Raw genomic sequence first — 16,976 nt, forward strand, 5'->3', positions numbered from 1 at the left:
TTTAAATATATACTCATGATATGGTTTTAAAATAAGCCAAATGTAATCTTTTATTTTTCTCATCATTTACTTGATTTAAATTAAATTTTAAGAGAATAAAATCCAAAATTAAATAAATAATAATGAAAAAAACAAGATATTAGTCATGTGGGTCGTGGATAGGCTTAGGATCAAGTATCAAGACCAAAACTTAGGCCCATGGGCTCAAAAGATCCCAATTCTTCATTTTGCACTTCATGCATTTCCACAAAATTGGTCAACTTCAATAAGTCATAACTCCCTCAATTTTTTTGGTATGGAAGTCTTCTATGCCTTTTTGAAAAGCTCAAGGTGTCCTCTACAAGCCACTTTAGAACCTTTTTTGCAATTTAGGATTTTATCTTGATGATATTTTCTTTGGCACAAAACAGCTTTTTGCGATCTTCTATAAGAACCTATAATGTTTTAGCTCATATCTTTCAAATGATGCATTTTTGGCCAAGCCTTTAGAGTTACAAAGTTGTAGAGAATTAAATTTCTTTCAAAATAAGCTTTGTTTGGGAAATTTATGATGTTCCATGTAAAAGTTATGGCTGGTCAAAGTTCAGTTGACTTTTAGGTCAAAAACCCTAATTTAGAAACTTTGAGTTTTGTTGATTTTTGTACTTTTCTTGATGAATCATGATCAACCCTTGATCAAATGGTGAATATTACTTCAAAATGTTGATGTTGACCAAAAATCAGGATTTTTGACTGTGATTTGACCATAGTTGACTTTTAGGTCAAACTGATCGATTGTTGACCATTTGAGTAGTTGATTGGGCAATCTTGTGATTCAGAGCTTGAAACTTGGCATGAGGATCCTTTGAAACATATAAGAGCTCATTAAGTCCATTTGAGGTGTCAGAACCTGATTTTACTTTGAGAGGAGCAAAACCCTAGTTGTGGGCTTGCTGCTTAGGAAGGAGAATTAGGCTTATTTCTCAGTGCTTGAGCCAAAATATTTTAAAATATGATGGGCAAATTTTGGGGTATGACAGCAAGCATATTTTTATGCCCATTTTACTTGGCGGGCTTGCCCGTCCCACTTGCGTTTTGGCGGGCTTAAGGCGGACGCGGGTGGGCGACCCGTTTTGTCACCCCTACTCATCATCACCAGAAGCATGTTCTGCCGCATGCAGATGCTTTGTATGTACCCTCTCCAAAAATCAAAACCTAGCATGACACCCTCGGGTGGCTTATATTCGTACAGAGCATCTTCTGGTTCAACTCCCAAATAATCCACCATCATAACCATTGCCTAATATATGATAATCCTGCAGTGGTGTAACAGTCTCCCCCTAATTGAAAGATGCAACAGACATGAGAAATCGTCCAATGTGATGGACATCTCACCATGTAAAAAATGAAAAAATGATGTTTGTGAGTTTCATCTCTCTACAAACGTGGACAACATACCATGGTTCACCGTAACATTATTGATTCTGCACAAGTCTCTCACCCTAGATAGTTGTATCATATCCTTAAACCACTACTCAGCAGGATGCAGAAGACTCGTAATGTTCTGGCGATGGTTAATGCATTTTAAAGCTTTACGAACTTGCAAAAAATAAATCATTGTTAGAAACTTCGAATATTATAACAAACGTGTTTTTTCCAAGAATGGATACAATTGAATTTTATCTCTCCGACCCAAACATGTCTTGAAGCATGGTCTGAATATAGTGGCAGCAACGATAAGTCATACTAGCCTCCTCCAAATTCCATAGGTGTCTTTGGTGCCTCAGTAGGTGACACGTGTCTCATACGCGAAGACGAAAGCAGAGATGCGTGAGCCCTAGAAGTTGACGCCCCTGCATCAACCGAACTAGAACCGACATGTGTCTGCAATGATTGAGTTATTTCCCTTCGAATTAATGCATGCTACGCAACTTTGTCGTGTCTCAACCTATCTTACTTATCCATGATGCCTATAATTAAACCACACAATTATTATACAGATTAAATACAATGAAGTAAAGCTAAAAAATGCAAACAGATAAAATCCAAAAATGTATCTCCGGATTCTGTAAATCAAAACGTTGAAATAATCTGGAGATGTATCTCTGTAATGTTTTGCAACTCACAATCACGAAAAATGATGGAAATGTAGTCCATTCTAACATCTAAAATAAGAGTTTAATGATAGTGCACTGTCAGTGTAAAAAAGTATTACACAGACATCCAATCAGATTATTTTAAAGTGCCAAATCATTTCAGTATTTTAAAATTTAAAGGCTGACTTGGTAAGATACATGGTTGTCATTGGTTGACAGTGTAAAAATATTTTACACTATCAGTGCACATCCCCTTTTCTCCTAAAATAATACTCCCTCCGTTCCTTTATAATTGTCACTTTTTAAGTTTTTCCACATACCAAGACAACCAATGATTATTGTTACTTTTTAAGTAATGATTATTCTTTTTCCAATAATACCCTAAACTTTTTAACATTTTATTTAACTTTTTCTCTCTCTATTATAATGATTAGGGGTAATTTTGACAAAACAATAAAAATACTTTCTTAAACTTTGAAATGTGACACTTAAAAAGAAATAATTTTTTTCACAAAAGTGACAATTATAAAAGAACGGAGAGAGTATATTGATCATTTAAACTACTTATCAAACACGTTGCTCATTTAAATAATATATCTAAACTACCTATTACATAACGTAATGCTCAATTTCTACAAATGTAAATAGAAAAAAAAAATATACAAAAATCAAAAACTTTTTAAATGTGAGTTTAGTTTGATGTTGAGTGAACTCTTTGATCTGATGGACGTTACTTAGAAGTGAGTTGAATGAATTTGAGATGATGTGAGAGAGTTTGAGAGTTGAGAGGTTTTAAGAATTTTGAGAGTTTGTGCTTTGAGAGACTGCATGATTGTTGATGGAACTGAACTTTGATGAGCCAGATCTGTAAAAATCCTATTTGCTTCCACAAATTTAGCATACATATCAACCAGAGATCTTCCCACTCTCCCATTCCATACATAATAAGAGATACCATCCACTTCCGACATCTCAAAAAAAAAGCTTTCGTGCTTCAACAACTCAGTCATGCTTCGAGTAAAAAACAAGCAAAACATCAACCATAAGTTCATTGCCACTAGGCTGGTCATTACAAAGAATCATTCCAACTACACCAACATGCAATGAAGTTTTCCACAATTTTGATAAGTTTTAAGTCCTGCAACCCAATTAGGCAATCCAACTCGCCTATATTTTTTATTAAAAAAAAAAACAGTAAAGATTTATTTTTTGAAAAAACTATGAGACTAAATTTAATCTTCAAAAAAATTATTAAAAAAACATCTTTTAGTCTATAAAAGAAAGTCCTTAAGAAACAAAATTAAATTTTATAACCTTTTTCAAGAATAAAATGAATATTCAACCTTAAGAAAAAATTAGATGAATAAATGAATAAGAGTTTAAGGTTATGCCATATAAAAATTCTTACTCAGTTATCAATTAGATTTCATTATAATATTCACTTTGTTATGATGACTACAAAAATACCAACAATTCCGCCCATTGTTTTCTATGTCGGTATGCTACCATAACAGAAGTTATAAATTTAAGGAAATTTTATATTCAACATGTCAACTCCTATACATCCTCATATCTATCAAAATCAATAATTTAGTTATAATATGTCGGCATGTTAGAGAAGAGACAAAAATGATTTTAACAGTGTATTAATTTTGTCATTATATATTTTTTTTAACAAAAATTGGTTTTTTTTTCTTTCAAATTAATCTTATTTAAGTTGTAATTTGTACTTTTTTTAATTAAACATATTTTTAAATTTAAAAATAATTTTTGATTTATTTTAGGGTCATGCTAACATGTGCCCTAAAGACATATTAAGCATACTATAATTAGAAAAAATAAGTGCAATAAAGATAAATTTCAAATTTCAAATCATTAAATGCACCCATTTCAAAAGAATATTTTTACAAATAATATATTAATTTGTGCCTTAAGAGCAAATGTTAGTTTTTCCCTTTTATTTTATATTAATATATTTAAAAATACATTATTTTATTTTTCCCTTTTATTTTATATTAATATATTTAAAAATAATTATTTTATTTTTAACTTGCTTTTAGTTATAATTTTATTGGATTATTGGTGGGAAGAGTTAACTCATCTAGTCGTAAACTTGTTAGTCAAGATTCAACCCCTTGCAAAATATTTATTTATAGTTAAGTATTAACATAAATAAAGTAATAAAGTAATGATACTCATAAATTATAATTTTTTTTTTTAATTTTACTATAGCATGTGTTTGATTCTACAAAATAATTATTTTTGAAATAATTAATTTTGTAAAATTGATTATGATTAAAAGTGATAAGTGATACAAAGGTAAAATAACTTATTTTTAAATAAAAAAAGTAAATTAAACAATCAAATGTAAAAATCACATTAAAACTTAAAAATACAAAATTATAAAAAAAAGTCTGATTAATTTTAAACTTCGTATCACTATGAGTGTCACCCCATTTAAAAAATAAATTTTGTTTTGGAGATATATATCCGGATAAATCTATTCAATTTATTATTGTTTATTGAGCATTCCAATGGAGTTTCCATAAGTATATTTTCAGAGTTTTGAAGCGGGAATTTGAAAACTTGTCATCTTATCAAATCAGGTATTTTCGGAGATGCATTTTTAGAAATATCAAACGTGATTTTAATAAAACAGCCACATGCATGATCAAACCCCATGCCTATTTTTCTCTAAAAACCCTTTTCAAAAACGCTTTTATTCTCAAACAAGGTTTTCACTCCAAAACTTCATTCTTGTGTTTCATCACATCAAAAGGAACAAAAGAAGTTAGAATTCAAGGTAAAGTTTATTTATGTCAAACTTGTTGTTATGAAGGAGGTAGATGTTGGCAATCAATTTAAAAATGAACAAGAGTTTGAATTTAGTGATCACATGCTTCAATAGATTCGCATGGAGACATCCAAATTAAGGTTTGGTGTTGTAATCGGAAGGTCTAACAATGATTCAGATAGAAGAGGTGCATTTGTGACAATGACATGCGAAAGAAGTGAGAAATATTAACCTCTTCTCCGAAATTTCAAACGAGATGACACTGGTTCAAGAACATTTAAGTGTCCTTTTAAGTTGTGTGGCTATTTGTTGGCAAATAACAAATGAAGATTTAATTGGAAATGTGGTTTACATAACCATGACTTGTGTAAAAAGTTAGTTGGTCTTCCAATTGCATGTCGCCTTATGCTAGAAGAGAAAGAATGTGTTTCAGACATGACTTTGAATTTAGTGCAAGCGAAAAACATACTTGCAACTTTGAAACGTAAAAGACCCAGAAATATTGCAAAAATCTGGCAAGTGTACAATATTCGGTATCAAACTAACAAGATGTTGAGGGGGTATAAAGTTGAAATGCAACAGCTCTTAAAACTTTTAGATAGTAATAATTATGTATCTAGGTACCGAACGTGCGAGGATGGAGTAATATATTTTGGACTCATCGTTAATTCAGCGTATAAGACCAACAAATACAAGTTTTCACTATTGAAAATTGTTGATGTTACCTCTATTGAGAAGGCTTATTTTCTCAGGTTTGCATTTTCACTACGCACTGCCCCACCTCAAAATTCAAATGATTGTATTATATGTGTTGGGTGGATTTCAAATTCGCGACATTTTGTTTAAGTTTATTCGAAATCGGATTGCCCTATTTCACTTACATCACCGGAGTGGACAGCTCATTCAACAACAAAAGTTGAGACTTAGTTAGACTATTTTGTTGAAAGGATACAAGAATTAATGAAATTGAGTGAGATTGAAAGAGAATTAAATAAACAAAAATCGAATGGGATATAACCCATAGATATAGATTTAGCCAGCGACAAATGTTTCAGATTATTTTAGTTTTTCTTCATCAACGTAGTGTGTAATCTTGTATTAATATTATTGATGTCTAATATATACATTTTGAAGTTTTCCAAAAAAATCTACATTTATTACAAGTTATGTTTCTATCTGAAACAGGATTTCATTTTGTTCTGAGTGGTTTCGAAAATACATCTCCGAAATAATAGAACAGGATGGCACCAGAGATGCAATTCCAAAACATTCTCTGGTACAAGAGAGAATTTCAAAGATCCATATTTTTCTACAACTACTATAAATATGGGCACTTGACTCATGTTTCATACCAAAACACATTAACCAAAATGAACATCAATCAATATGTCGCAAATGTTTACTTTAATGGCGCGAAAACTTCAAGGGAGTTTAAGATCAATGAGTACACATCTCTTGCGAATCTGAAATACACACTCTGTAAGAATTCCAATCCTACTCAGATAATCAAAAAATTATGAAGATCGAATACCATTCATCGTCGATTGACAACGAATGGAAGATATAATTCGGCAAGTTTAAACTAAGACAGCTGCAGATTGAAGGGCTATGTGAAATATTTTTTCCATTTAGTAACAAAAGTTTCGATCGAGGTGGATGTGATGATTTCGAGATCGCTCAAAGATATTATGAAAATGTTGCAATGTCAACTGGGATATTGAAATGTAATGTTTGATTTATGCTAACATCACTTATGTAATGTTGATTTTATGTTATCAATGGTAATTTTATTTTGTCAACTCTCTGATTTTCTACTTCTGCTTCAGTATGCTACAGAAAAACAACTCCGTAAAATTTACGAAAATGTATTTCTAAATTAAAAATAGACACAATCTTGTGACTTGACTCAAAATCAGCATTAGTTGAATGTATTTGGGGTACTTTCAAAGATGAATCTCTAAAATCTAAAATTATTATTGGATTTTCATGAAGTGTGCTAGTAATACATGCATTAAAAAAATTCCAAAATAAATTCTCATGCTCAAATCTTAAAAACATGCATACATTCATTCATACATCCATCATGAGAGGAAGAGATCGGGGGACCCATTTTACCCGTTCATTATTCCGCACTAAATATCAAGAAAAGATAAGTCCTAAAGAAAATAGTAGCACACTCCCCACTAACAATATAGTATAAAATATAATAATAAGGCTAAGAACATTACAAATTGAGTGGATTGTGATCTATCCATATAGAAATTGCTTTGTGATTTAATACAGAAAAAATAACTAAGCAACGAAAATGGGTTCTCTTATGGCAGGATGGGGTTCTTCCTCCATTGATCCTAAATCAGGTATCATACAGTAACAATATATTATACACATATGCTTTGTGCTTAAGCTTTTATTATGTGAATAATTTACCATTTAAGAATCTAGTTATTTCTTATGAGGGAAAACTTTTCACTGTTTCAGCCACACTCAAAAGGAATATGTCACTTACTAAAATTGAAATTGATGCTTATTGGAAATCAAAGAAGAAGATAGAGGAAGAACACTTTAGAGCCATTTCCAATCTGTCTGAGACTATTGATCAGGTTTCATATTCAAAATCAAACCTCTACTTACCATTTTTCTTTACTTTTTTCTTAACATTTTCTTTTTCTTGTGTGTTTATGATGCAACCTGAATAGGTTAGCAGAGACAATGATCCTGAGAAGAAGCTTCAGAAATCAATGACTATGCCTGTGACCAACATGAGGGACTCCTTTAATATGTCCATACTAGACAAAAATTTGGAGCAACTTATCAACAAAGATGGCTGGTAAATTAACTTACTCTTTTCATTACATTAATTGAATCAAACTTAGTATACTAAAAATTTGAGTTCAGGTGGACAAAGAGTAGTTGGGCATTTCTGAATGAGCCACCATTGATGGAAGCTGCATCTAACAAGTATGCAGCTCAGTTTCATGTTGCCAATTTGGGACCATCGAAATTGAACCCGGAAGATGAAATAAGTGCATGATTATAAAAATCTTGCTAACTAAACACTAAACTATGTATATATTTATCGATTAATCAGTATTTGTGTTTGCATTAATGTAAGATAGTGTGTCTAATGTTTGAACAATTGTGGAGTTTGTTTTTGTATGCAAATAAACATGTTTTTGTTTCTGGTTAATTTGTTTGAAGAGTGTAATGCAATGAAGCTATTTGATTATATAAGAGTAAATTATATGATTACAGAAGCATTGCTACTAAAATTCCAGGAAATTAACTCCAAAATTTGAATGCATGTGAGCCAAGTGAAACATAAAAATAAGTTATAGGAAACTGAGAACATATCCACAAAAGCAATAGAATCTTACATTGCAAGTTATTCATTCGAGATGTACTAGCGAATTGCATAGTTTGTTAGATGCTTAAGGTTGAAATGCTGATCTCAAATCTGTATACTCTAATTCAGAATCAAATCCGAATAACTCCTAGTTATTATTTTCCGGATCCGGATTGAGATTCTTCTCAATGAGAATCAAATTCAAGCTGTTCGCTTTTTCATCCAATCCAATGTCTGTAAAAGCATCCATAATCCTTTTACAAGCATGTGTATCGAAATCTGGGGTAGTCGATTGTTTCCATTGATCAATAACTTCACCTGCTTCTTTTACATGATCAAGAATCAGATATGCGGAAATAATGCAGATATAGTTCCTGCTAATCATTTTTTGTTTCGTCATTCTCAATGAATTCCATATATGATCAAGTTTATTCTTATCTCCCATCGCGCCATAAAGAATAATCAAGAAATCATATGTTATCCATTGACTTTGCGTGATCTTTTTCTCGGTCTCAACAAGTGAGCTCGAACTTGCACTATTGAGATGACCTGCGGTAACATATATGTTGGCCAAGTTCAAATATCGAATCCAACTTTCATCAGAACCCGCACCGTTACTCATTTCTTCAAGAATCCTTCTAACTTCATCAATATTAAGAGAAGCAGCACATGAACTTATCCATAAATTATAAGTAAACATATCCGGAGCAACCTTTTGTTGTTTGAGGTCTTCGACAACTGATGGGACCTTTTCAACCTGCCCGACTGACATATAAAGAGTCATCATTTCATTGTAAGTAAGAGCGTCAAAGGAGAGGTTTGAATCTTTTATCCTTTCATATAGTTCCTCGGCTTTTTCGGTCATTCTTGCTCCTGCGTATGAGTGGAGGAGGGCGGTATAAGTCTCACATGTCTTTGCAGCAAGTGGTAAAGCTTCAAAGTAGCGCTCTGCAGCATCAATACCGAAAACCTTGGTCATCAAATCTATGCGGTCTGCATAATCAGAGTCTGATAACTCGTATTCTTCATGACTAACCATCCATTCTGATATCTGTAATCATCAAAAGTAAAATAAATTGTGAAGCCTCTCTATCAGAAAATGAGAGTTGTGTTTATAATAAAAGTTTCCAAGTCCAATGCAACCTTATCACTAGAAAAGACTGGGACATAACTCAGAAACCATTGGATGTATTTATTTGATTGTAGAGCAAAACTAATACATGAAACTACAATGAATCAGAAAACATTCAGGAATAACCGAACTAATATTAACTCAAAATTATATTCGTTATGAGAAACTTGTTCGTTGCTGCAACTTGCAAGGACCTCATATGCGGTTAACAACACCAGAGTACCCTTTTATTGTTCCAACAATTTTAGGCACTGCAGAACTAAGTAATCAACTACTAAATTGTGAACCTTACTAAACTCTTTTTTTGGGTTCAAAACTATTAATAATCATTGATGAAGATTCAGTAACAGTCTTGATTTGTTAATTAACATAAGATTAAAAACATGATCTTAAAAGCAAAAGACAATCCAAAAACTTATATGATCTGCTACTACTTCATGTCTGCTAAAGTTTTTTTTTTTTTACTTTATCTTCAACTATTTCTAGAAACTATCCCTAATTAACAATCCTAGAACTATGATACCAAATTTTTTTCAGAAGTCATTAAAACCGGCATCTAATGAAAGCCTGTTTGGATAAATGGCATAAATAAGTGCTTATTATAAAAGTGATTATGCTTAAACTATTTCTACAACAAAAGAATAAATAAAGTCTAACTATATTCATATAAATTATAAGCTGAAAACTCATGTCATAAGTTGATTTATAAGCTCTTTCAAATAATCACATCTCAGAAGTACTTATGCAAATAATTAAGCTCAACTAAATCACTAAGAGAGAGAAAAGAAAGAAAAAAAAACCTCCAAAGCGTGTTTGTAACGCTGAGAGCTTCTAAGCTCATTAGAAATATCACGAAGCTGGGAAACAGGAATAGAATTCCCTTGTAGAACCCATTTCTGAAGAACATTGGTAGCACTTCGTTTGGGGAGTCTCAGCCTCAGGATTCTGCTTCTTAGATCATCACCAACCTCCGCAGTGGTTGAAGTCTCTTCATCGTAGTCATTGTTCACAACACCGGAAGTTACAAATCTTGCTGAACGATGATGGTGATGATAACCATTGTTGATTAAAGCGTTGTTGTTTCTGCATAATTGTTAATTGAACTTGCGTGAATTTAGATACATAACGATTTGAATCTGATTGGTTATTTGGGAGATGAGAGAAGGAATTTGGATTACCTTTGTTTGATGAGAGAGAGAAGAGAACGGTACGCCATTGACGGTGGTTGTAAGTTGTTCAGTTTGTAAGTTGGAAGAAGTGTTGTTGTTCTGTTTGATTTGAGAGAGGGATTCAGAAATGTTGTGAGACTGGTTTGCTTCAGAGAGAGTGAATGAAAATGTTTTTTTTTTTTTGTCAATTTGAAATGGTATGGGTGTGGGCTGACTTGGATTTGGGCCCCATAATAATCCACTTTTTATGGGTGTCGTTCACTACACCTCCATGTGATATACACCCTATGAATTTTCTAAAATGTCCTTGAAAATGTTTGGATTTTAAAATTTGGACGCATAAAAAAGTATCTCATCTGAGTGAAACTCTATTTATATGCCAAAACGAATCCGAATTTTAATCTTTCGAAATATTTGATTTTCACTGCTTACTGATGGTTGTGACACTCTAGGAAGAAACTGTGTCTAGCTAATGAAATGGTATCTTCCTATACTTTGAAGCTCATCCAAGTGAATTGTGACAATCTGTTAGATAAATATTTTCTTAAATATAATATGTCTCATCCAACGAGTACGATCACATGAAATGCACACAAAGATAGTAATATGATTTTGAATATCGATGACAGTAATCTCGGTAATCCCGACGTCTCAGGTTTTAGTGGTTTAATTTGGTGGTTTGGTTTGATCTTCTCAAATATAATATGTCTCAGCCAACAAGTATGATCACATGAAATGCACACAAAGGTAGTAATATGATTTTGAATATTGATGACAGTAGTCTCGGTAATTCTGACATCTCAGGATTTGGTGGTTTGATTTGAAATGTTTATGGTGTTTGAGTTCGCGGTTTTATGGATAATATTGGTTATTCCAACATCTTTCACAATGAGTTGATGGTGTTATATCATGGTTTGTGTATGATCTGAGAACTTGTCGCTAGGGGTGGGAATAGGCCAGGTCGGCCTACAGGGGCCTACGGCCCAACCTACATAGGCCAAGCCAGGCCTATTTAATAAAGAGGTCAGGCTTAGGCTTTTTTAAAAGCCTATTTTATTAAATAGGTCAGACTTAGGCTAATAAAAAAGCCTATGAAGCCTTATAGGCCGGCCTATATTTTCATATATATTAGAGATATGTTAAATAAGTTGGTTCATGTATGCATATATATTAGAAGAAAAAAAAGCTAAATAGGCTACACTATATATATATATATATATATATATATATATATATATATATATATATATATATATATATATATATATAAAACAAATGCTAAATACGTTCACTTATATATATATATATATATATATATATATATATATATATATATATATATATATATATATATATATATATATATATATATATATATATATATATGTATATATAGGTCGGCCTACAAGACTTCTTAATTTATATAGATTAATTGAAAACTTTAATGAGATACAGGCTTTTTAAATAGGCTTTCAGGCCAGGCCAGACTTTTAAAAAGGTCAGGCCAAAAAACTGAGCCTATGATAGGCCTTTGGCCAGGCTTAGGCCTTTTAAGTTTATCGTAGGCTAGGCTCAGGCCTTCTAAAGCCTAGCCTATTTCCACCCCTACTTGTCGCCAAATATCTTATGTGTTATTCGGACTCAAACTCTGTTATCAAACTTATCTAGAGTTTAGTTTGACATCACTATGTCGCGATTTTTTACAATATTAAAAAAATTATCACTAGAAAATGATGAGTTCAAATATTTTATATTTTTTTGATGAAAAATATTTTATATTTTTAACAAAGAATGTTTATGCTCAATATCTAACCAAATATAAAAATCATCACTAGCATAAATTTTAATTATTTATTTATTTTTATTTATAATTTATAATTACATTACATTAACCATTTTAGACAAACCCATAAAATTGAATAAACAAAAAAACTCGCCTCCCTAATAAGCGGAATATACTAGCCTACAACAGGCAACACAGAACGTTACAGTGTTTCCTTCTTCTTCGATTCCACCACACAGAGTTTGTTGTTACGGATTGTTTGCAAAATTCGAAATCAGAAATGGGAACCCTCGGAAGAGCCATATACAGCGTCGGATTTTGGATTCGAGAAACCGGACAAGCAATTGATCGTCTCGGTTCCCGCCTCCAGGGCAATTACTACTTCCAAGAACAGCGTTAGTCACTCATATCTTCTTAGATCCATTTTCTATCTTCCCTTTTTCAATCAATGTCTTAGATCAATCCTCTAATATATGTTTTGTATTATTGTTCTTATTATTAGCTAGTACTTTGCTTTACGTATTGGAAGCTCAATGGAATAATGGCCACTAAGAAAAAGAGTAAATTTGTGATCGTATCGTTGTGGGAAATTTCTTGAAAGAAATGTGAACTAGTTATAGGATTTTTATGTTAATTTTTTTTGTAGCATTTAGTGGATTACTAGGGTAACAACATATTGAGATTCTAGAGTTGTTATAATTATGCAAGGTTGTGGTGTAGTTGAAACTCCTAGTAGGCTATGTTTGAATATTGTAAAACGAACGGAGCGGAACGGAATAAAGATGTCATTCCATTGTTTTGGTTTTTCAGGACGGAATAGAGCAATTTTGTCATTCCGCCCAAATCGGAGGGTACAAAAAAATCGAAGTGATGGAATGCATTCCATCAGGTTTCGCTTCATTCCATCCTTTTTTTAGTTAATTCAAACAATGGAACATAGTTTATATTATTTAATTTCATCAGCCCGAACATAGCCCTAGGGAAACTAATGAGAGACCCTATTTTTTTTTTTAAGTAAAAGGCGAAAGAATTGTTCGCTTTGTACGTATCACATGGCTCCGTAATGAGCGACCCTATTTTGTATAATGCTAAATGGTTTTGTTTTTGTGGTCAAATGTTGAGCTTCCAATTTTGTGGTAGTAAATTATGGCGTTCTTTGGTTAATGTCGCCGACCTCATTTAGTGGAATAAAATTTGGTTGTTTCTTTTGTTGTTTGTTAAGCTTCTGGTCTTGGTGAACTATGTTTGATGAAGATTTATGGTTAGAGAGTGGAGAGTGGAATGATTCATAAATATGATATGAGTATATAGGATAGATTTGTATATAGATGTGCTTGAAAACATCATCGAACACGATAAATGTAGTTGTAATTCTATTCAAACCAAGAATATATGTCTAAAAAGTTAGTTTTAAGAATAGTTTGTGGTTCCGATTGGATGTAGAAAAATATGCAACAAACATTTAAAGCGCAAATATGTAACAACTCGAAGAGTGAAAAAAGTCACGCATTGTTAACTTGGGTAGAATACATAAAATGTTGTCTTGATAAAGACCCTTGGGAAGAAAATAGAAGATAATGGATAATGGCCGTTGGTCAGAATAGAAGATAAAAAGTGTTGTTATCCTTGAATTATAGAAATTAAAGAGTTTAATGTTTGAATGAAAGTGTCCAAATCACATTACACCTATAGATATTGAAACTTGGGCAGAAAACAGAAGATGGAAAGTGTTTTTAGTCTTGCAATGTAGAAATTAAAGAGTTGAATGTTTGAATGAAAGGGTCCAAGTTACATTAAACCTATTGAGTAGAATACAGGAAATGTTGTCTTGATATTGACACCTGGGCAGAAAATGGAAAGTGTTTTTATTATTGCATTATAGAAATTAAAGAGTTCAATGTTTGAATAAAAGATTAAACCTATTGACTTGTATCATAAAGTGTTTCAACTGTGTCAGAATAACTCATAATCCTCAATCTTATTCTCAGACACACAGACACAGTGCTTAAATTCAGCGATGCAGTAAGTAGTTTCTTCTTTGTTGGAATGTTTTGGGTTTACTTTGAATTAATGTTGGTTGATGCGATTAGAATCTGAAATGGTTGTCAATAGTAATGTACGAATTTGTTTGTGCATTTTCCGGCTAGGACCTCTTGGTGGTTATTATATGTTTCTTGTCCTCGTTTGTTGATGTTACTGCTATAATTTGTAGTATTTATTCTTGCTAATAACTCTCCATTTAACTCGTGAAAAAATGGTTTAATAGGCTGTCTTTACTTGAATTTCCGTTATGCCATAAAACATATCAACTATCAAGTAATCTTCTTTGTTATTGTTTTAGTGTCTAGGCATCGAACTCTGATGAACGTATTTGATAAGGCTCCCGTTGTTGATAAAGATGCATTTATTGCCCCAAGTGCCTCCGTAATCGGTGATGTTCACATTGGCAGAGGATCATCTATTTGGTATGGATGTGTCATGAGAGGTAAGGTCTTTCACTTTACCATTTAGACATTAAACTTTTGACTGGTTTATCATTTGGTGCTTTAGTTAAGTAACTAACCAGATCTATTCCTGGAAAAAAGTTAAGGCATTTTCTTTAACTACTGTGGTCACCCTGTTTTTAAAAACATTAAAAAACACAGCTGTTCAATACAAAGTTTCATTACTCTGATCGTCTAATGTAATTTAAAGGTTCTTTTTTTGTCAAAGTCTCTGTTTTGTAGATATGAATCTTAATCATGTATGAACTTCACTTTTTGCTTAGGTGACGTGAACAACATTAGTGTTGGAAGCGGAACCAACATTCAGGATAACTCCTTGGTGCACGTTGCTAAGTCAAATTTAAGTGGGAAGGTGTTGCCTACTATTATTGGGGATAATGTTACTGTAGGTGAGTCTCTGAATAATACTTTTGCCACAATCATGAATGATATCACATTTTTCTTTTAACCTGTATTAAAATTTGCACTGGCAGGTCATAGTTCGGTTTTACATGGTTGCACTGTTGAGGATGAGGCATTTGTTGGTATGGGTTCTACACTACTTGATGGTGTTGTTGTTGAGAAACATGCCATGGTTGCTGCTGGTGCCCTTGTGAAACAGAATTCAAGGATTCCATCTGGAGAGGTATGTATGTGTACCTGTTCGGGTTATTTGTGTGTTTAGTTGGGATTAACAAATTACAATGCCGGAGATCTAGGTATTGGGGCGAAATTTGAGGTCGGAAATGATTCAGTAGGGAGGAACTTTGCAACCCCTTAAAGTGTTGTTTATCAAATATTTTCAATTTCTATTATACTCTTCATTTCCTTGCGCTGGTCAACTTCTTCCATTGTTTCAAACTCAAATAAGATGAGATTCCTATAAAAAATTCCATAAACTCTCAGCTTCCTATCCATTATTATTACTTGGTTCCTAGCAAATTGTCTTATAGCGAATTAAAACTCTAAGTCTAATCATAGTTGTCAAGGTGACATTTTTTTGAGACTCGTGCATTTATAATAGAGTAATTACTTCCCAACTTGGGAATTTCTCCTATTATTTTCTAGCAACAAATCCCTTACGGGTTCAATGCTTCTAGATTCCACTTTCTTCGATAAATCCTTTATGGCTCTGTGGCTCTTGTCATCTCTAGCACTTTTTCTCATCTCAATTTCTTCATGCCTTTCACATTCTTCTTGATAGACTTTTTGCCTTTCGATTGTGATCGTGTGTTCAAGCATTCCCATCTCTATATTGTTTTAGATGCTGGTGATTATTCTTTTAAAACGCCCCAGATGATTTGGTGGGATTTAACGATCCACGTAACAATCCCACGAGCCACGATTTACCCCTCTATTCTTGAATTCTGCTTATACTTGTTATGTGTATCATCAATGATCTATAACCATAAAATTGCCTATACTTGCAGGTTTGGGCAGGGAATCCAGCAAAATTCCTGAGGAAGCTCACTGCTGAAGAGATATCATTTATCTCTCAGTCAGCTCTCAATTACAGTAACCTTGCACAGGTCCATGCATCTGAAAATGCCAAGCCTTATGATGAAATTGAGTTTGAGAAGGCTCTCCGAAAGAAGTTTGCGCGGAAAGACGAAGAGTATGACTCAATGCTGGGCGTTGTTCGTGAAGTCCCACCAGAGCTCATTCTTCCAGACAATGTCCTACCTGATAAACAAGCAAAGGTTTCCACACAATGAGATGTTTAAAGAAAAGCATCTTCAATTCCAATCTTGAAAAAATGACATCAAGCAATATACTTATTTTGTTCAAATTCATGAAAGGGGGGTTGTTTTTTCTTCCCAATAATAACAAACATGTCCCGGGCTAGGGTATGACTCCTTTTCAGATCAAGGAATCAATTGTTCCATAATATTCCAAGTTGTTAGTATCTTCTTTGGAAAAGGAAAGTACCCTTCGTGTATGTGGATCTTTTTAGTGTTTGATGTATCCAATGCATGTGAGTTTCACATGAATATTTGATTATTCAATGATATTTATGTTTGAGACATTATTTTGGTCATTAGTTATTTGAATGATTGCTTTACAATAAAGTGAAAGGTGAGAACAGTTCCAAGTGAATTCACCACATTGAAATCATAATCTGCTACACATGCTGGAATTGTGAGGTGAGATAGAGACAAGAGAAGCCTTAAATTTTGGGAGGTATCTGGACAAAGTT

The 16,976-nt window shown here is 32.7% G+C and overlaps 3 protein-coding genes across 3 annotated transcripts; 2 read left to right on the forward strand and 1 right to left on the reverse strand.

The window, feature by feature from the left end:
• The first annotated feature begins 7,069 nt into the window (after positions 1 to 7,069).
• Positions 7,070 to 7,975, forward strand: LOC131596611 (uncharacterized). Its single transcript, XM_058869329.1, has 4 exons — positions 7,070 to 7,226; positions 7,348 to 7,469; positions 7,566 to 7,696; positions 7,765 to 7,975. Exons 1-4 carry the CDS (start codon positions 7,175 to 7,177, stop codon positions 7,898 to 7,900), a joined length of 441 nt encoding a protein of 146 aa, XP_058725312.1. The 5' UTR covers positions 7,070 to 7,174; the 3' UTR covers positions 7,901 to 7,975.
• A 219-nt stretch (positions 7,976 to 8,194) lies between these two features.
• On the reverse strand, positions 8,195 to 10,659 carry LOC131596610 (pentatricopeptide repeat-containing protein At5g09450, mitochondrial). Its single transcript, XM_058869328.1, has 3 exons — positions 10,523 to 10,659; positions 10,145 to 10,427; positions 8,195 to 9,263 (listed from the first exon to the last, which is right to left on the reverse strand). Exons 1-3 carry the CDS (start codon positions 10,558 to 10,560, stop codon positions 8,361 to 8,363), a joined length of 1,224 nt encoding a protein of 407 aa, XP_058725311.1. The 5' UTR covers positions 10,561 to 10,659; the 3' UTR covers positions 8,195 to 8,360.
• Positions 10,660 to 12,423: 1,764 nt separating this feature from the next.
• LOC131596613 (gamma carbonic anhydrase 1, mitochondrial) lies at positions 12,424 to 16,897 on the forward strand. The gene is made up of 5 exons (XM_058869331.1): positions 12,424 to 12,691; positions 14,638 to 14,781; positions 15,064 to 15,189; positions 15,274 to 15,425; positions 16,210 to 16,897. Exons 1-5 carry the CDS (start codon positions 12,577 to 12,579, stop codon positions 16,492 to 16,494), a joined length of 822 nt encoding a protein of 273 aa, XP_058725314.1. The 5' UTR covers positions 12,424 to 12,576; the 3' UTR covers positions 16,495 to 16,897.
• Positions 16,898 to 16,976: the final 79 nt, after the last annotated feature.

Source organism: Vicia villosa, linkage group LG4 (genome assembly GCF_029867415.1).
Source record: "Vicia villosa cultivar HV-30 ecotype Madison, WI linkage group LG4, Vvil1.0, whole genome shotgun sequence".
NCBI classification, from domain to species: Eukaryota; Viridiplantae; Streptophyta; class Magnoliopsida; order Fabales; family Fabaceae; genus Vicia; species Vicia villosa.